The sequence below is a fragment of the Danio rerio genome, chromosome 18 (assembly GCF_052040795.2).
Source record: "Danio rerio strain M-AB ecotype USA chromosome 18, GRCz13ab, whole genome shotgun sequence".
In the NCBI taxonomy this organism is placed as follows: Eukaryota; Metazoa; Chordata; class Actinopteri; order Cypriniformes; family Danionidae; genus Danio; species Danio rerio.
This window is the reverse complement of record NC_141038.1, coordinates 17,621,422-17,641,926: the sequence shown is the minus strand read 5'-3', so window position 1 is coordinate 17,641,926 and position 20,505 is coordinate 17,621,422. Positions and strand designations below refer to the sequence as shown.

At 34.8% G+C, this 20,505-nt stretch overlaps 1 protein-coding gene across 7 annotated transcripts in view; it reads right to left on the bottom strand.

Moving 5' to 3' along the window:
* lrriq1 (leucine-rich repeats and IQ motif containing 1) overlaps positions 1–14,974 on the bottom strand; it is a 78,619-nt gene extending 63,645 nt beyond the window's left edge. For 4 of the 7 annotated variants that reach the window (XR_015514842.1, XR_015514841.1, XM_087293051.1 and 1 more), the window contains exons 1-13: positions 14,613–14,974; positions 13,812–13,920; positions 13,605–13,705; positions 13,184–13,271; positions 12,875–13,086; positions 12,423–12,488; positions 10,014–11,258; positions 9,782–9,934; positions 7,517–7,667; positions 6,894–7,087; positions 6,345–6,472; positions 5,038–5,111; positions 4,067–4,160 (exon numbers count right to left, since the gene is read on the bottom strand). Coding sequence is in view for 4 of the 7 variants with exons in the window: in XM_087293051.1 (XP_087149177.1) it covers positions 4,067–4,160; positions 5,038–5,111; positions 6,345–6,472; positions 6,894–7,087; positions 7,517–7,667; positions 9,782–9,934; positions 10,014–11,258; positions 12,423–12,488; positions 12,875–13,086; positions 13,184–13,271; positions 13,605–13,705; positions 13,812–13,920; positions 14,613–14,864 (2,867 nt within the window). In the remaining 3 variants the exon portion in view is untranslated. The remainder of the gene's footprint in view (positions 1–4,066; positions 4,161–5,037; positions 5,112–6,344; positions 6,473–6,893; positions 7,088–7,516; positions 7,668–9,781; positions 9,935–10,013; positions 11,259–12,422; positions 12,489–12,874; positions 13,087–13,183; positions 13,272–13,604; positions 13,706–13,811; positions 13,921–14,612) is intronic. The other 3 variants (XR_015514843.1, XM_087293053.1, XM_087293052.1) reach the window with 2 other exon arrangements.
* Between the last annotated feature and the right edge of the window lie 5,531 nt (positions 14,975–20,505).

Here is a 20,505-nt window from a genome sequence, read left to right as displayed (position 1 = left end):
GTCAACTTCCTATCCGTCAATATGGAATAAAACAGATGTAAAGACACAACAGATATATTTCACCTCCGACATCTCTTTGGAAGCCACATGCAAAATGTGGAAAATGAAGTTTAAGAAATAACTAACAAAATAAAAAGCTAAATATTTTACTGCCGGCTAAGGAGAGAATGTCACACCATATTTAATTTGTACATTTAGTAAGAGTCTGTCAGGAAAATAAATGTGTTGCCAACGCTACACTCTTTGGGCTTTCTGAAATTTAAAGTCATAACAGTCAGTGAATCTCTTTAGTGTTCATTTTTCCATTTTGACTGAATGAACCGAACTCAAAAAAATAAATCAATCGGATTAAAGCAATTACTCCTGGTTGCACTTTTTTTCTACCACCTTAAAAATGTCAGGAAACCAATTGTCAAGTTAAAAAAAAGTTTTATTTGTGTACTATGAACTAATTCAGTTTAGGTACACATTAAATGATAATTTAACTTAGGGTGCTTTCACACTTTCACACCCAAGTTCGACTGTCCCCCTTTGTCACCTTCTTGGCCTGTTTTGTGTTCACACTGTCTTTTTTTTGTCCTTCTGAACCCCGGTACGCTTGCGTCATTAAGCTGCTGTTGTGTGTACAGCTGTTGCTAGGTAATGGATGGCCACAAAAGCCAAGGCACCAAAATGGAAAGATGTATGCACATCACAGTCGATCTGCTTTTACTGAATCTTTTGGTTTGTGTGTGAGCATCCGAGTTCAGAGGACATTGTTCACACTAGCTAAACCTACCGTACTTTGACATCAAACTAACCCAGAAATGGACCAAAAGTGCTAGTGTGAAACCCTTAAATGTACAACTGAAACGTAAAGGTGCAATAGGAGATATGGGGAACGTTAGCCTGATAACAATGAATTTTTTTTTTAGTAACAAAAAGTAACAGGAAATACCTAAAACAATAATTTGTTCTAAAATTTTGTGACCTGAATACAAATTATACATATTCATTGTACATCTAGTAACACAAATGATACAAGGGGTAAGGGAAAAAATACATGAAAGAAAAACAAATATTTAAAGTAAACAAAATAAAAAATATAAATATATATCAAAAGAAATAAAACATAAATATCTCAAACTATACTTAGATAACTAGGAATGTTACATAGGCATACCAAAAGGATCTGATAAATTAAAGGTAATGATTATAATGATAATATTATTATTAATAATTTAATTATAATTATATAATTAATATAATAAATTAATTATATATATATATATATATATATATATATATATATATATATATATATATATATATATATATATTATATAATGTATAATATAATACATTACATTATAAATATAATATAATTAATTATAATTTTTTAGCAGTTCAGTTGTTTTAGCAGCTTTCTTATTTTGCGATAGGCAGATTCATAATAAAGTTTCAAGTCAATACAAAATTTTCTAAAATTAGGCAAACACTGAATAACTAAGTTTGTGAAGAAGGAAAAGGCCACAAAGAGTTAAAAAATTTTAACATATTGTGCATTTCCTTACAATCTGACTCCCAAATCAAAACCAATAAATGAATTGTCTTAAAATCAAAAAGTTTTTTGTGAGCTGAGAAAACAAGCCAAGATATTTCTGTCCAAAACCTTTCTACAAAATTGCATTGTAAAAATAAATGGGCTATTGTTTCCAGATTGGAATTACAGAATGTGCATTGCGAAGAATTGTTTGTATTAAATTAAGACAGTAAAGAATTATAGGGATAGTAATTATGAAGGATTTTTAAATAAAGTTTTTTCATCTTATAAGGCACTAAAAATGTATTGATACCAGGCCAAATTTTAATGGTAGACAGAACCGGGTAATTTAATTTCCATTTATAAAAAGCCTTTGGGTACAAACTAGACTTATTAACCAAATTTCTTCTAATATACCAATTATAACATTCAGTATTAGTAATTTTCACCCCTCCAATAGCTAATCCAGGCATTTCACATTAACAATGAAAGCTTACAACGCGCAAATCGCCATTCAAAGCGACCACTACACAATCCAGATCCGATCATATAATCTTTATATAATATATATATATATATATATATATATATATATATATATATATATATATATATATATATATGCGGTGGCACAAAGTTAGACCTTTCTTGACTTCACACAGAAAGATTAACGCGTGTGGCATGACATCACTTTTGTTGCAAAGACTCTATTGGTTAAATGCCAGCAAAGTAGAATGCGAAAGCAGCTTGAATCGGAAATCGTGAGAGGTCTGCAGTCTGGTGGTATTATAAAGTGGATGACGACAACATTGCCATAGCAAACTGTGAGATATGTAAACTTGGATTGCCTGCCGGGTATTTTAAGTTGAAGTGCTATTTGTTCTTAAATTAGATTATTTTTAGATTTACTGTTGCAAAAAAGCCCAAAAATGAAGAATTGGTGTTATTTATTACAGTAAGTTACCTCACAGATGTGCTCAGTTTGATAACAGAGTTGTTGAATGTTAAAATAAGGTGTATTAAATAAAAAATAAGGAACATCCTGGATCTGTTTCTTCGTTCTTATTTATTTAGTTTTTTATGTATTAAAGAAGTATCGGATCGGGTTTCAGAATCGGTAGATACTTAAAATCAAATGACTCTGACTCGAGGGCAAAAATACCTGATCAGGACATTCCTACTAGACAACATCACTACAATAAATCTTGTAACATTTACCAAGGAGAAAAATTATAGTAAAGTTATTTCCAATACCAAACTTTAAAAAAGAAGGCAGGTTGTTGATGTTTGCCTGCAGCTCTCAGTCAACCGTGTCAGTGAACACCCAGATGAGGTAATTGTTTCTGCATGAACAGGGTGCAAGGAGGTAAGCGTTTACATATTTTGACAGACAGGTAGGACAGCTTATCGTAATGTTTGGACCAAACCTTTTGATTGCACAAACTTCTCATGGTCCTACACCTTCCACACAATATTCTAATACATATCAATACAGCCACTTAATTTAATGATACCTTTAAGGATGTGAAGAGACTTTCAACTAGCATAGCAAAAAAACAACTACAATTCTAAAGACAATCACCTATTGCACCTAATGACTTATGTTTCTGAAGCTTTATTTATATCTTAAACTTTAATTTATATTTTTGAAACTTTAAGTTAAGTAACACAGTCATCAACCTAATGACAGGCTCTACTTTTCAGAACAATCAAACCCCCCCAAAACGTACAAAAATGTCACAAACCACAACATAACAACATAAATAAACAAATAAATAAACAATTGCTGATCTCCCCCCTTCAGTTATTTTAATGCTGATCAAAAACACACAAAAAACACCTAATTTAAGCGTTTGCTTTCATTTAACAATTGGAAGCAAAAAAGCTAGAACACTGTTCATTCCAATTGAGTTCCACTTAATATAATCTGTTTTTGAGGTCACACAACTTATTCCTTAATAGTATATTGAACTTTAAGTGATATTTGAGTAAAATATACTTGTTTCATCTAGTAAATTAGACTGTTAGGTTTTACGGTCCATAAGAACATCATTTGCTCATTAAGAACTTTAGGAGCACATTTTCTCACAAAATATTCCCCCACTGAGCAAATATTTTCAGAATTACGAACACTTAAGTCCACGTGCGTACAGATGTCACTGAGTAATCCAATAGTGGACACAGATACAATGGCTGGTGCAGTGATATGGGCCGGAAGCTCAGCGGTAAAGAGGAATGTTTATTCTGCTTTAAACGCCTGCTGCACTTCCAGCCAAAGTCCCTGTTCACATTAGTTTCACATTCTCTGACAATTATGAAATGCTTAGTGACTTTTGATGGAATGCACAATGACAGCTTTTACCCGATCCAAGATAAATCACCTTTTTATAAAATGAGGAGCCACATTTTCTATATGCTTCTTTTATCAACAAAAAGTTGATGTGCCTCTGCATTTTGGCAGTTATAAGTGCTATTAAGAAACTGAAAAATTAATCTAATTGTCAATGTGCAAGGTTTTAAACTGAGTCCTTGCGTCACACCTACCTCCAGTTGTTTTCCTGCAGTAATGGGTTAACAGTCAGGCTAAGTTCTTGGAGACTGCTGCATTCCTGAAGATTCAGACAAAAGTCCTGCAAGTCTAAAAAAAAAGTCAAAACAGCGCCCTCCTTAGAGACACTTTACAATTTACTCTACAAATGGTTATGACTGTACTTCTGGGCAATCAATTAATATTCACAGACATTTTATCTTTAACGGTACATGGAACCGGTCAGTAAATAATAATGAATAATAATGGTAGTTTTATCCAAAATTTGTATGTTATCTTTCAATGTACTATAATAGAAAACAAAAAATTTCAAACGTATTCATAGATTTAATTTAAAAATTGCTTAAGCTTTACAGCTCTATTATATAAAACAACCATTTATAGTGACCATTTTTCATATAGACCAGAATTGTAAAAAACATTACACAAAATATTATTTCACATTTCACAATGAGTCGACCCACTTCATATCACATCAACAACAAAGCCCCAACCTTTAACGAAACAAGGAATCGTGAGTAAAACCGCTAATGACTGTGACTGTTGACTCTGACTCTCGATTTTGAGGTGCTTTTGTGTGTGTGTGTGTTATTGAACTATTTTTGTGTTGATGAAAAGACAGAGTGAACATCTGTGGCTTGATGGCTTTGTTGTGTTTGTTTCAAATTGATCCCTACATGAAAAGTTTTATGAGTGTGTATTTGTTTGATGTTTGCAATGATGTTTTCTTTGATATTTGATTCCTGATTTAATTTTCAAACACGAGTGATGGTGGTTAAGATAATATTTTGGAGTGTTGAATCTCAGTAATCACAGCTTGTGGGTCTGTGTATAAACAGTAGTTTAACAGGGCTTTGTAAGGTTTCTTGCTTATTATATTGTTATATTTTTTGTTTGTTTGACAGTGAGATACTGTCTGGCACCTCAGCATTTATAAAATGATCAAAAAGAAAGGTTACAAGCTTACCTGACAGACAGTTATGACTGACATCCAGTGTCTTCAGAGACACTAGGTCCAAGAGTGGACTTAAATGTGTTATGCTGTGAAGAAAAGTTAACAATTTTAAAACAACAAAACATCTTAGCACAGTACATTAGTGTTTTTATGTTAAATTTGACATATGAACATATTTAAACATTGCAAAAATGTGGCATTTAAGTAGGATTACAAGTAGGATTTCAATAGATCACCTAAAATTAAAAATTCTGTCAATAATTACTCAACTCATGTTGTCCCAAACCCCCAAGAGCTTCATTCATCTTTAGAATACAAATTAAGGTATTTTGGATGAAATCTCAAAGCTTCCTGATCTGCAATAGAAAGCAATGGTCCCAACGCAGTCCAGAAAGGTAGATAATAAAGCATATTTGGCATGCTGCCCTAGAGAGAGAGCCCTGAGCTCAAAAAGATGCTTGAGCCCTGGGCTCCCACCAGATTGAAGGGTGAGAGGGGAGTTTGAGCTCAGGTAGATCTCGAGAAATTCTTTGCTTATAAATGACAAATTATGGATTACTATGGAAAATACTGCTGACTAGAGCTCGTTTATAGTGCCGATTTGGTTTGGTCAAGTCGCCTATGTCGCATGTCTTTGGACTGTTGGAGCAAACCAGGGAACCAAGACAAAACCCCCGTGAGCATGTAAACATGTAAACTCCACACAGAAACGTTGGCTGGCCTGGTAAGGACTTGAACCACTGATGTTCTTGCTGTAACAGTGCTAACCACTGGGCTGCCGTCTGGAAGGAGGAGTAGGGGTGGAAGGGGGGATTCTTCAAAATGAAGCTACTGAGGTAATAAATTCTGGCTATTTACGGTGAGTTAAGAATTGAATGATTGGTGGATCATGTATTAGCTACTGCTGGACCAGCTGTGTTCAAAAATTATTTATACCCCAGATGCCTGCACACGACGTATGAAACAAAGCTCAGACATCTGAGAGTGAAACAGACAAAGAGCACAGCACTCTCATGAACCTGCACCCTATACTGACACTTAGAAGAAGAACTGTTGAATAGTCATTCTTTATGTGTGGACAAAAGCATTCATGTAGCTCAATAATATTCTGTTTGAACCACTGAAAGTATATGATCTGTTTCGAGGATGCCATTTTTCTGGACTTTGAACAAGTTGGGACCATTGCTGTCTATCAGGATGAGGGAGCTTTAATAACTTTAAATATCTTCATTTGCAACCTGCCTAGTCAGACAAATAATGGCTGCTTAGTTATGCAGTTATTAGGTTTTGCTATGCAATCATTGGTCATTAAGGCCTACCTGTTTTGGACCACAGAGAGGTTTTGGAGCAAAGGGAGCCAATAAGATTTCAGATCATCAAGACTAGGAATGAGATTGTCATCTAGGTAGAGGTCCCTCAAAAGAACGTGGTTCTGCAGAACGGGCAGCTGTACCAGAACAACAAAAACATCTTTTCTGTTCCAACAATGAACACTCTCCCATGAGCTGAGATGGGTGGAAACTTAAGCCTCGCCACGAACAAACATGACTAACATCCACACATTAACCATAACAGATAGCAATAATTCAATTAAAAAATGGCGCCTCTCTTAAGGATGTGTGGGTTTTAGTATATGAGTTTCATGTAATGAACACTGACAAGTTACGCATTTCCTGGACACTAGGACGAAAATTTGTTTCTACACAAATTCTAAACGAACATCTATGATTTCACTGGGCATAATTAGAATAACAACAAAAAACAGTTCTCAATCACCGTAATGGAAAAGTCCAATTACACTATAAAATTCCTGTGGATAAACAGACATGATCTCATCTTGCTTGTTTCTTTGCTAGTGTAAAATTTACCTCAGTCAGACTGTTTCCTTTGAGGTCCAATGTGTTAAGAAGAGCACAATTCTTCAAACCCTCAACGTGACTAAGGTAATTGTACGAACAGTCCAGATGCAAAAGGGTATAAATTTCCTTTAAACCTCTGGTGCTGAGCAGCTGGTTATGGTCTACTGACAAATGCAGAAGCATTTTCAGGGCTCCTAAACCACCTACGAAAGCAAAGATATATCATTCAGTCAGTAGCTGTGCAAAAGTGTGTGAAGGTAATTTTAGGCTGTGGTGACAATATCTAATACCAGCCAGAGGATAATCTAATATAAAAATGAAGCACTGGCAGGACATCATCTAACACTGGCAGCAAATACCTTTAAATTGTTTATATTCTCTTCTTTATGACACATTTATTCATATGTATTTAATATGGGGCCATTTTCTTAGAAATGAGAAGCATCAAGATATATTTTTGAGAGCAGAATGAGGGCAAAAGGCCATTTGAACAGCCAAAACAGGAACCATGATGCCCTCTACTGGACAAGGACAACAATCAACACTGAATGCTAATTCTGTGCACTAGATAATGCTTTACACAATGCAGAAAATGCCAAAAGTCAATAATAGCTTCGAGTTTAAATACCCACTGATGAGAGAGATGTTGTTGTGTGAGAGCTGAAGAGTTTGCAGGTTTTGAGCTTCATCAAGACCGTGAATGTTCATCAGCTGGTTCCTGCCCAGAAGGAGGATCTGAAGGTTGGAAAGACCTTCACAGTCCACATGAGTAATTGAGTTCTCCTTAATACAACAAAGAAACAATGAGCTATACAGATACACATTGTTGTACAAAAAAAATCTATCACAGCTTCCACAAAATAGTAAAATGAAAAATAAATAAATCCCCCTTTGACCATAACCTGTGATTAATTTTTTTTTTCAGTTGAACATACACACAAAATAAAAGACATTTTGAATAATGATGGGAAATGTTAGCTTTTGACATCCATAATAGGGGCAAAAAAAATACAGATGTCAATAGATAATATTCCTTCAAATATCGTCTTTGAAACTTAATCAGAACAAGTGGAGGGTGAGTGAATGATGACATAATTTGTATTTGGGTGAACTATCCCTCAAAGAATGTATTAAGCTTCCAGCAAATAATTTTGAAAACTAAAAACAAACTTATCAATTATTTTAATTTTTATTAAAAATTATTACTTTTACTTAGAATGTATTAAACCGATGCTTTAATTAGGTTAAAAAAAAAGAAAGTAAAAGATGCATTAAATTTATCAAATGTATCATTTAAATAACTTGTATATTTCATCAGAGAAAACATTCTAAAAATAAATAACTACAGTCTTGACAAAAATATTAAGCTTATATTTTTAACAATGATAATAAGAAATGTTCAGCAGCAATTCTTCATCAGCAAATTATGAATGATATCAGGTATTAGATATATCATGTGACTGAACACTGGGGTAAGCATGATAAAGATTCAGTTTTGTCTTCACATTAATAAATAAAATTCTAAAGTAATAAATTAGAAATCATGCAATTTAAATTGTGAAAATATTTAACTATACTGTAAATTAGTACTATTTTATTATATTATGATCAAATAAATGAGGCCTTGGAAAACGACACTCAAAAAATGACTTTTGATGCTACTCCTATCTACTTATTTAAAATGAGTTGAAACAAAACAAATATTAAGCATTTTTAGGACAACTTAATCGTCTTATGTTCAATTCACTGAAATTTATAAAAACTATTAAGTTAACTTAATCAATTTGTGTTCATGAGGACTGTGCAGAACCCAGCAAATTTTACAGTGTAAGTAAACTTTCACAAATATGTTCATTTTGAATAATACTGTATACTCTATAGCAGGGCAGGGGTGCCCAAAGTGTTATATAAAGAGCCAAAAACCAAACTCTATTGAGGGCTGTGGGCCGAATATATAGCAAACCGTATTATAATAAATTTGCCAAGGGGAATTTTATGGTGGCCAAGAGACCTAAACGCGGAGCAATTTAAAAAAGCAAATGCAATTACAAAAAACACCAGCAAATAAAGAAACGATCTTGTGTTGCAAATTGGTCAAAACACAAACAACTGAAGAAACATGCTGCAAATTGATCACAACGGAACTGTTTTGAGTGGACCCAAAAACATGAAAGACCCTGCTGAGATATGGATGTGTTATTATGTCATGTAATGAGGATAAATAAAATAAACGAAAAACAACTCACCTTTCAAAGACCACCAATCACTTTACTGGGCAAGGCATAACAGTCAAGGCATAATAACACATCCATATCTCAGCATGGTCCATCATGTTTTTGGGCCCCCTTGAAACATTTCTGTTGTGTTACGTGGATAATTGCAAGTGTTGTGACCAATTTGCAGCGCGTTTCTTCAGTTGTTTGTGTTGTGACCAATTTGCAAGACGTGTGCTGTCAAATTGATGAAGATTTTTTGTAATTACATGTGCTTTCTTAAATTGCAGAATGCTAAGCTCTCTTGGCCACCGTATAATTTGCTAAATAATTCAATATTATTATTATTATTTTAATTATATTATTTATATTAACTAATCAACTTTTTATGTAAACTAATCCTATTATAACACAATAGAGTTCAATGCTGAATACACTAGTCAAGCTGTTCCTGCCTTTAAAGAAAAAAAGCGATAAAACCCAAAGACATTCGCTCCAACCCTCTCTATCATTCTCACTCTCTTATCAGATGGGACAGTGGGCCAAATCAAAGGTTACCATGGGCCAACTTTGGCTCGCAGGCCCTACTTTGGGCATCTCTGCTATATATAATGAAAATATTTTTGCAAGGTTCAAAATAATGTACATAATCAATACATCACTGGACAGTTTGTTCTTTCTTACTTGAACATCAATGTATCTGATTTGAGAGCACTGGTTTAATCCATCCAAAGATGTAAGTCCGCAGCGCCTAAGAGTCAAAGTCTGCAGTTTGTGACACTCAGACAGTGTGGACAAGCTGCAGCCCGGCAGGTCTTCCAGCATCACTGTTGTAACCTGTTTTGTTCACCACACAGTGACAATGGTTATTACATTACAATAAACATACAACTCATGTCAAACTCTTAATTTTTACTTGTTTGAGAGAGTTCCAAGCTCCTGCTTTGAGAATAGCGTCCTCAGACAAAGGACGTAAACTGGGTCCCCTTTTTCTTGCTTTTCTCTTTTTGGATTGCTCCTTCCTTTTATTCTGCAGTGACAGTTTGGACCATGGAGTGCAGCTCATCATCCAGGCCAGCCGCTTCTGCTCTGTGCTGTCAGGTAGACATGCTGAAACCGATTCTTGGCTTTGTACTTTATAGTTCTTAGTCTCACTTTCTGTAGTATTTCGATAACAGCTATTTTCCATTTCAGTTGATTTTACATTCAAATCAGAAGCAGGCATCATCAAGTCTGAGTTTATGCTCTTTGCATGATCTTGACCAATGGCAAGGTCATTGGAAAGACCTTGATGTGCATTTATGTGGGAGTGTGCAATGATTTTGGTCATTTTTCTTGATTGTTCATGCTTTTCATTGCTATCAGTTTCAGTTTCTTCTCCATGGCTCTTTATTCTTTCTTTATAATGGTTTATTTGAGGCCTTGTGTAATCTAATGCGTTTATGCTTTGGGATTTATCCTGTTTTTCTATTGTGTTTATGTCACCCTCTGATGTCTTATCCAGTGTTCTTATTATTTCATTATTATCTTCTGTTCTTTGTGCATTGAGCATATTGTCTTTGTTTTCAGTTTGCACAATAAGCACATTGATTTTGTTCTTTTCGTCTCTTTCCTCCTCTATTTTACATTGATCCTCCACCTGAAGGTTCTGTTTGGCTTCTTTTCTCTGCATTTCTTTATTGGTTTTGTCTGCATCCACGTCCTGTCTCCTGCAATCATCTTTAACACTTGTAATGTTATTCTTCTCCTCCCTCTTAATTCTCTCCCTCATCTCATCTTCCCTTTTCTGCTGTTCAACGTTTCGTTCTCTCTCCAGACGATGGCGCTCTTGTTCTTTTGCTCTTTCATAATCTGCTCTCCGTCTCTCTGTCTCCTCTCTCTGAATGCGTTCTTCCTCCTCAATCCGCTTTTTTTCTTCCTCTCTCTCCATCTTCAACTTCTCCAGTGTTCTCTTCTCCTGCTCACGTTTTTTCTCCTCCTCTCTCTTTTTGCTCAGCTCTGTTTTGCTCCAGCGACGCACTAATGTTCCTCTAAGAGCAGCTTGGAGTTTTGTGGCTGCTCTGCAATGAAGCTTCTGTGTTCTCCTTCTCTCTTCTTCCTGAGCCTCCTCAAAAGCCCGTCTCTCCTCCTTCATTTGCTCCTCCAGTTTCTGTATTAAAGTCTGAAATTAAACATTGCGTAAGACTTTGTGTGGTAAACATAAATATATTGTTTTAGTCAAACTCTTTTTACTTTTTAATATATAAAAATGTCATTTATATTTCATTTATATATGACTGTCAATGTTTATTTATTCATTTTTCTTCGACTTAGTCCCTTATTTATCAGGGGTCGCCACAGCAGAATGAACTACCAACTATTCTGTCATGTTTTACGCAGCGGATGCCCTTCCAGTTGCAACCCAGTACTGGGAAATACCTATACTGTAGACTCTTGCATTCACACACACACATTCATACACTACGGCCAGTTTGTTTTACAAATCACCTATAGCTCATATCTTTGGACTGAGGGGGAAACCAGAGCACCCAGAGGAAACCCATGGCAACAAGGGTAGAACATGCAAACTTGAAACAGAAATGCCATCTACCCCATCCGGGACTCGAACCAGCAACCTTCTTGCTGAGGCAACATTTCTAACCACTGAGCCACCATGCTGCCTGACTGCCAATATTTTATATTAAATATATATGGATCAAAAACAAATGTTGCTTTCAGGCATCAAATCCATAAAAGCATAAACTTTTTCTCTGAAAATTGTATTCTGTCCTGTTTTCGTTCTAAATTTTAATAATAAATGTAAAATACTTAAATTTTAATAATACATTTTTAGCATTATTTACAAAAGGCACACACACTAAAATGTAATTTGGTGTAACAAGAATGTATATTCAATGCATATTGGCGGGTATACTTAGAGCAAGGATCATTTGAAGGCATATTTTCCAATACTAGGTTGCAGCTAGAAAGGCACCTGGTGTGTAAAACATATGCTGCCTGGAATAGTTGGTGGTTTATTCCGCTGTGGTGACCTCTGAAATAGAGACTAAGCCAAAGGAAAATTAATGAATGAAGAACGCTGGAAAAAAAACATTCTTCATTATATCTTTCTTTTTGTTCAACAAATGAATCTCAAATGGGTTTGGAACAAATGGGGGATAACTAAATGATTAGTTTTTCACTTTTGGATGAACTATCTCCTTAAGATCTAAACTTTAGATTTTTAAAATGTAGATATTTTTAGACTTTAAGACCTCTATGAATCCCTGCATGTAAAACCATTTATTAAAAGAACACATTCAATATTTGTCATATTTAAACTCACCTGTTGCTTATCCAGCTCCACTTGAAGATCTTCTGCATGATAAACCTTTCCTCCATCATTATGAAACTGTTGTTTTTATACAGAATTTCCGCTTTGTTATTCATCTTTTCCTCTTATTTTAGAAATATATCTACATATACAGTTGAAGTCAGAATTATTAGCTCCCCTTTGAATTTTCTTTTTCTTTTTTAAATATTTCTCAAATGATGTTTAACAGAGCAAGGAAATTTTCACAGTATGTCTGATATTTTTGTTGTGGAGAAAGTCTTATTTGTTTTATTTTGTCTAGAATAAAAACAGTTTTTATTTTTTAAAAAACCTTATGGTCAAAACTATTAGCCCCTTTAAGATATATAATTTCTGATAGTCTACAAATTCTGACTAATTCTCTCTACAAATTCTGCTAATAATTCTGACTTCAACTGTATTTTATTGTGTCAAAAATGTCTTACCTTCCCGATCTTCTTTAGCTCCTCCTCAAACTCCATCAGTCTTTTCCTCCTCCTTTCCTCTTCTTCTCTCTCTGAGTTCAAATGCAGCTCTCTTTCTACCTCATGTGCTGCTAGTTTCTGCTCCTCTTCCTTATTTAGCCTTTTCTCTAATTCTCTCCACTCAAGACTAAACTGCAATTTACTCTCAGTGGAAATATCATGTTCAGTTATATCTAAAAAACAGAGTAAAGACATAAAAAGATTTTTAAAAAAAAAATTCTGAAAAGTTTCTGCAGGTGCGTAATAAACAAATCTTTATTAAGAATGTACCTTCCGTGCATGATGTATTTGTAATCTCCTGTTCGGATTTCTGTGGCTCCACATGACTTTGAAGTCCAAATTGTAATTCAGAGATTACCTGACAAAAAAAAAAAAATGTATACGCATTTTTACTATAAACATATTTATTCTCTAACAAAATGGGTTCTATGCAAAACAATCTCAGGGGTTGATGTCTGTGCATGTCTGAAAACAATAAGGTTACTTTCTGAGAATCTACAGCCTAAATTCATATTGACTGAACACAAACAAAGCTGGGATATATAATAGCTCGTTTGCTAGTGCGAGGGACAAACTGAATTAAAGGTTAAGTTAGGGACAAAACACAGACACTCCTCCTTTCCTCTGTGATGACTCAGATGGGAAAATAATCCCATTTCAATTTAACCACAAACAAATAACCATGACTCACTCTCTCTTTCCAATTGATGGGGTCGTCTATGAAATCTGAAGCTGGTTCAGTCGCAGGATTATTACTGTGATTAAGATGAAACAGTTCCTGGCTTGAAATGTCTATGTGTAAACCAAAAATAATAATAATAATGAAAAAAAACATGATGCCTCAAGTATGTTGTCTTAACGAAGGTGAAGGTGTGCCATTTTAAAAATGCATACTCACCATTTTCTTCCACATCTTTAAGGATTAAGTATTCAAAAGCACTGATTTGATTTCTTGAAGCTTCAACATATGTGAGCACTGAGTCAGGCAGCTCACCTTCAACAAGAAGCTTTTATGAACATAGGAGATTGTTGTCAGTGCCAGGTAATACTTTATTGTAAAGTCATTACAATATCCTGACAATACAATAAGGTCTTATTTTTAGACATTAGTAAGTTCATTATGTAACATCATCTAACATTGAATGGTATATTTGGGTGTCGACTAGAAATTACCCAGGGCTCAAATTTGAGATTTTCTTAATTTGTCTGAAGAAAAGAAAACATTAACAGTGATGAATACCAAAATATTAAATGTCATTGATATATGTTTACTGATTAATCCAATATTTTTGCTATTTCATGTTAACTAATGTTATACTGTCAACAAATGAAATCATTTTCTGTAAATTTTTATTGTACGTTAATGATACAACCTTTTTGAATAACTGCCTGCATAATAAATCATGTCTATAACATGAATCATGCCTATAACATGTCATGATGTCACAAAAGTTAGATAAATGATAACATTATTTGATGTTATTGATGTGTTTGTCTTAACTCATAACAATTTAAACAGAATTAAGTGTTTTAATGAAACATATTGAACTTGGTATAGACATAATAATGGCTTAAAGGGACTTTGGTATTACTAACAGCATATTTTATGTCAGCAAATAAATTAGTTTTCATTAAAAAGTGAGTTGAAATACGGCGTTTGAAAGTCGCCGTAGATTTAATAAATAAAATGGCCACTTACATTACTAACGTTATTCAAATCATTGCTGTCATCGTCTGACTCTATATCATTTTCAGAAGGGTGAAGGTTTAATTTCATAAGCTCCTCGTCAATTGCCCGTTCGATATCATCCATTTCTCGCGGATCAAGAATCAACAAACCGCCTGGAGAAACGAACTGTTTGTTACAATAGACGTGCAGATTTGCAACTGAAGTAAATTCACGACAGCATAAATACAAATATATAATAATGACGATATACAAACATCTCATAAGTATATAAAACACATGCCGCTTTCGGTCTGCCTTTATTGGAAACAAAGTACCTGCCCTGTGTTTTTCTTTTCACCTCACGCTGTCTTTTCGCGTCCTCCGCAGTTGCTATGGAAATACAGTAGAGAAGTACAGAGCCTCGAGAAGGACAAACGTAATGAAGATCACTCCGCGACAGAGATGCTTATCTTTTCGGACAATTCGTCTTTTCAGAACGATCGAACCAACAAAGGGTTACATTATCATGAAAATATATTTCTTTAAAATCAGTTTATTGAGTCAGCTTTGCAAATTCTTTTTCTATTATAGATTAGTATTTGTTCCCAGTGCACTTTATTTTGATATTTGCTCCCCCTACTGAAGGCATTGTTCATTACAGCGGCCTGATGGATGCAATAAAAGTGAGCTGCTTTGTCTTCCGTCATTTTAGGCAATTCACGTTTATTTGTGTACAGGTTTACTTTTAGGATAAAACTGCTTTTAGCTATTTAATAACATTGTGTGATGTTGTCATGATTGTGTGTTTTAGATGGGTCCTTCTGGAGTTTTAGCTTGATGTTAATTGACATTGCAGACTACAGTAGGGCTTAGAATAGCGCCATTGGCTCAAGAGGACAACTGCCATAGCTGCTCTGTGACTTTCTTTCACATTGGCACAGTGAGAGACATTTTAAATCTTATTAGTCTATTGCAAATTGGCAAGTTGCAATTATGATGTGTCAGTGTTTTTTTTCCAGTTGATAAGGTGTTTTATATTTACATATTCTACCACAACTGCACAACAATGTTATATGTTAAGAAGCAAAGTTGTTTTAGGTAGTTTTCTTTTAAGAGTTAGGTTTTAATTAAATTTTAACAATTTTTTTCATCAATATCGATGCTTCATCCATTGCACTTCAGCATGTCTCCAATTCAACAGGTCGGGGCCTAAAGAAAACCTGTTTCCCATTTGTAATTATGACTTTGTGGTAGAGATGCACAATGTATCGTTTCAACATTGATATTGCAATGTACACAATAGTCACATCGAGGGATATGCAATTTTGAGTCTGGATAGGGTATATCGGAAGAAGTAAAGGACTTTTAATTTGTCAGTAACCTGGGTTAAGCGCTTCCAGTGAACAGTATGTCATTACAAAATCGTCGCGTTTATAGTCTGTTTTCTTTAAAAATCAGCGATTTCCACTGGCTAAGTGATTTCCGATATAAAGTGGGTTTCAGATTGTACAAGAAGCTATGCATTAAATTACATTTTTCCATGCCATATCTTTAAAATATGAACATTTATTCATGATAAATATTTATAAATATATATTTATAAATATTTTATGAACTTCTGTGCTAGCCTGCCGATAGGCATGTGCGAGTAAACGGCTTTTTATTTCGTTTTACGCTTGATCAACTAAATGAATGCCAAAATCTATTTAACTGATTATATTTTAATTACATCACAACATCGATGCTGTAAAAGGAACTGTATAAAATGGAAAAAAAGTCACATTAACCGTTCACCGGAAATTTATCAGTATGGGAAGAAACACTAGCTCTGCATATACCTTATTATAGTTGACCAGGAGCTACTGAACTATTTAATTACTGTATTTATACATCATTTATAAGATTTGTGCAAACAAAACCAGTCCAAATATCTACATTTTAAAGCGAAAACAAGATTATTTTACTCTCCCCACTGGCAGATAATTGAGCTTGTTTTAAGGAAAAACTATTAATTTTGACCTATTTAATCTGAAGAAATTGAAAAAAAAAATTTTTTTTTACTTGATCTAAGAATTTTTAGATTTTTGAACTAGAAACGAGCCAAAGTAAAGTATGATTTTCATTGTGATTATGCAAATTAAATTTCTGTACCAGAATACTGTCCCCAGAAGACAGCAGCTCTCGGCAGCTATCTCTCTGCAACTCTCACATGGTTGCCCACTGAAGCTAAGCAGGTCTGAGCCTTTTCAGTACCTTGGATGGGCGACCACATGGGAAAGCTAGGTTGCTGCCAGAAGTGGTGCTAGTGAGGCCAGCAGGGGGCACTCAACCTGGTGCCTGTGTGGGTCCTAATGCCCCAGTGTAGTGAAGAGGACTCTATACTGCTCAGTGAGTACCATCTTTCGGATGAGAGGTTAAACCGAGGTCCTGACTCTGTGGTCATTTAAAATCACAGGATGTCCTTCGAAAAAGAGTAGGGGTTTATCCCTGGCATCCTGGCCAAATTTGCCTCCGTCCATCATGGCCTTCTAACCATCGCTATATCATAATTGGCTTCATCACTTTGGCTTCATCACCTCTCCACCAATCAGCTGGTGTGTGGTGTATGGTCTGGCGCAAAATGGCTCAGATATAGGTTCAGATTCTAATGGCAATCTGTCATTGCTTCCTGGAAAAAACATTCCTCTGTAAAAAGTCATAGTGTTATCTTTGACACTGAGCTTATATTTTTTTGCCAAATAAGGCAGTTGTCAAATTTTTTTTTCTATTTTGAATATATTGCCAAGCTGAAGTCTGTCCTGTCTTTCAGTGATTTGGAGAAGGTTGTTCATGCCTTCATCTCTTCTCGTCTGGATTATTGCAACACAATGTATCTGGGTGTGAGTCAGGCCTCTCTCTCGCGACAGCAGCTGGTCCAGAACTCAGCTGCCAGGCTTTTAACAGGCACAAAAAAACCAGAGCACATCACACCTGTACTGGTTTCCCTACACTGGCTACCAATCCAGTTTAGAATTCAGAACAAACTACTGCTGTATGTTTTTAAATCCCTCCATGGCCTGGCCCCTGACTATATTTTTGAGCTAATTAATATAAACCAACCAGTGGGATCTTTTTGCTCCAAGGATCAACTCTATTTGCAAGTTTCACGATCACGCTTGAAATGTCGAGGTGATAGAGCTTTTTCAATAGCAGCTCTATTACTTTGGAACGATCTTCCACTCTCCATAAGAACTTTTCCAACTTTTGAGTCTTTTCAGAGGTCACTAAAAACATACTTCTATTCTTTGGCTTTTAATCATATGTTGTGAGTTTATGTACAGTGCTTTGGTTCCTTGAATGTTTGCATGTAATATGTGTTTTTATGTACAGCAATTTGGTATCCATTGTTGTTGGTTAAAAGTGCTCTAGAAATAAATTGTGGTCTGGCGCAATATGGCTGCTGTCGCGCCATCCAGGTGGATGAGAAGATTCCCCTCAACCTGTAAAAGCGATTTGAGTGTCCAGAAAAGCGCTACATAAATGTAAGGAATTATTATTAAGATCCTCATTTAGTGCTTAATCTTGGGAAACTATATGGCAATATTTATTGCAGAAAAATAAAACATTGCAATTTCAGATTTTTTCAATATCGTGCAGCCCTAGTCTGTGGTAGTATTTAAATGCATTTTGCTTTTTTAATATGAAAAAAAAAAGATCTTTATGACATGACTTGAAAACACCTTATGATACAAAGTCTGCTATTCAATTGGTATAAAATATTTCGTGCTAATTCAAGACTTGAAATTTCCAATCTCTGCATACATCAGATGAAAATTGATGTGACCTTAATCATTTGCTGAATCATTTCTCATCTCTCAACAGCAATTATCTGGGCTTCAGTTGATAATGTGTGCTTTTATTGTGAAGATTAACAGCTTTTGTTGACGAGTCGCTCATTGCAAAATGTCATGACAGATTGTGATTTTTATTTAGGTTTAATCATTCTGCCGTGCTGTTGTTTTATCCAGAGCATTCAAATACAGTGTATATGTTATGACAAATTGTGATCTGAGTAGCTGCTTTGAAGTCAAACTAACTGCCCGTGTTTCATCAGATCCTGAAGATGCATTCACAAAGTTTAATTGCTCAAAAAGGCCCCATCAGCAACCCTTGTCCGCTTCAATTAGCGGAAAGTGGTGTCGACCCCTTTGTTAGTGGGCAAGGTGTCCGGAGCTTTTGTCTGAGAGCATGGAACCCAGACAGGGACTAGACAGTCAGTGGCTGCAGATTTACACTGCAGATTAGGGCAGTCAAAGCCTGCTCAGCTCTGGGCAGGGCTCAAGTTTGGATAGGGTCCCTGTGTTTATACTGTAAAGGGTTTTCTGTTACTGGTCTGTTGCCATTACTGCTCTTTCACTGCTCTTTAAGCTGATTGTTTCCATTCGTTCTTTCAGAGAGGGTGAGAGAAAGAACTTGTTGAATCAATGGCAGCTTCGTTTCTGGACTGCTGTCTGTGGCTGATTCTTCCTATATGCTGCTTTTACATAACTAAAATTATTGGTCAAAAGTTAGATGTCAATAGTTGATCAAAGACCTCAAGTTTGTTACAACATGATCTCTAGACACAATAATGGAGGAATTAAAATGAAGTTAATTGTAATTGATGCTCTTTTAATTCCCATGTCAATATAAACATTGTCAAAAAAACATCTAGGTAATTTTTTTAAAATGTTATTTTACTTTGTCTTACCATGCATTTTAGTTTGCAGTGTTTTGAATCAGGATTATTATTCTAACTAAAATAGTTAACAAAACAAAATTACAATAAAATGTTTTTTTATTGCTTGTGTATGCTACTTGTATGCCAAAAAGTGAAAACTATAAATAACATTGTATTGTAATCTAATAATTATGGTGCCTTGAGAAAGCTTACATGTTATAAACTGTTATACTACATAAACTTATGACTAATTTCTTTATGCATCTTCTCCTAGACCGTTCAAGCTACAAAAACCAAACTAACTCCAAACCTCCAAACTGATCTGACTGGGGTTGCAATATCTTTTCCAACTGATTTGAATTACAGTTTCTGAAAACTAACCTGGAAAATCTGGAAAAGTATCATTGACAACATTGGACTAAATGTTGTGATCTCATAACTTTGCGTCAGACTGTCATACATACTTAAGGTTGGGCTCATTTAATTTAGACTACCAATCTGCCAATCGCTGATGACTTTCAAGTTACTAGCCACACCCTAGCAACCCTTTACGGTACCCTAGCAACTTTCACACAGACTTCTCTTATAAAAAATGCCATTGACTTTACATTGGACATATTAACAACATACCAATCCATCCAAGCAATATACTAATTTATACTAGAATCATGCTAACAACATACCAATTCATACTAGAAATATATTAATCCATACCAGAAACATACTAACAAACATACTAACATATTAATCATACTAGAAACATTAACAATATACCAATCTATACTAGAAACATACTTACAAACATAATCATATTAGAAACATACTAACAATATAACAATCAATACTAAAAACATACTAACAAACATACTACTCAAAGAAATATACTAGCAACATGCAAATTCATTCTAAATTCATACTAACAGCACGCTAATTTATACTAAGCATGCTAGCAACATGCTAATTCTCACTAGAACCATGCTAATTTATGTAAGCAACTGCCAAGCAAGAAACATGTCAATCCATACTAGAAACAAGCTAACATATACAGTAGGCCTATGTAGTTATCTATCTATGCCAACTGTTTCAAACTTATTTAAACTTTAAAACTACTTCAAACTTTCAGACTAGGCTTTCTCAAGCCACCACAAAATTTGTCTACAAACTTTGTAAATACACATTGCTTGGAAAAACTGGAAAAAAATAACCAAGAGGAATTAAGGAAAT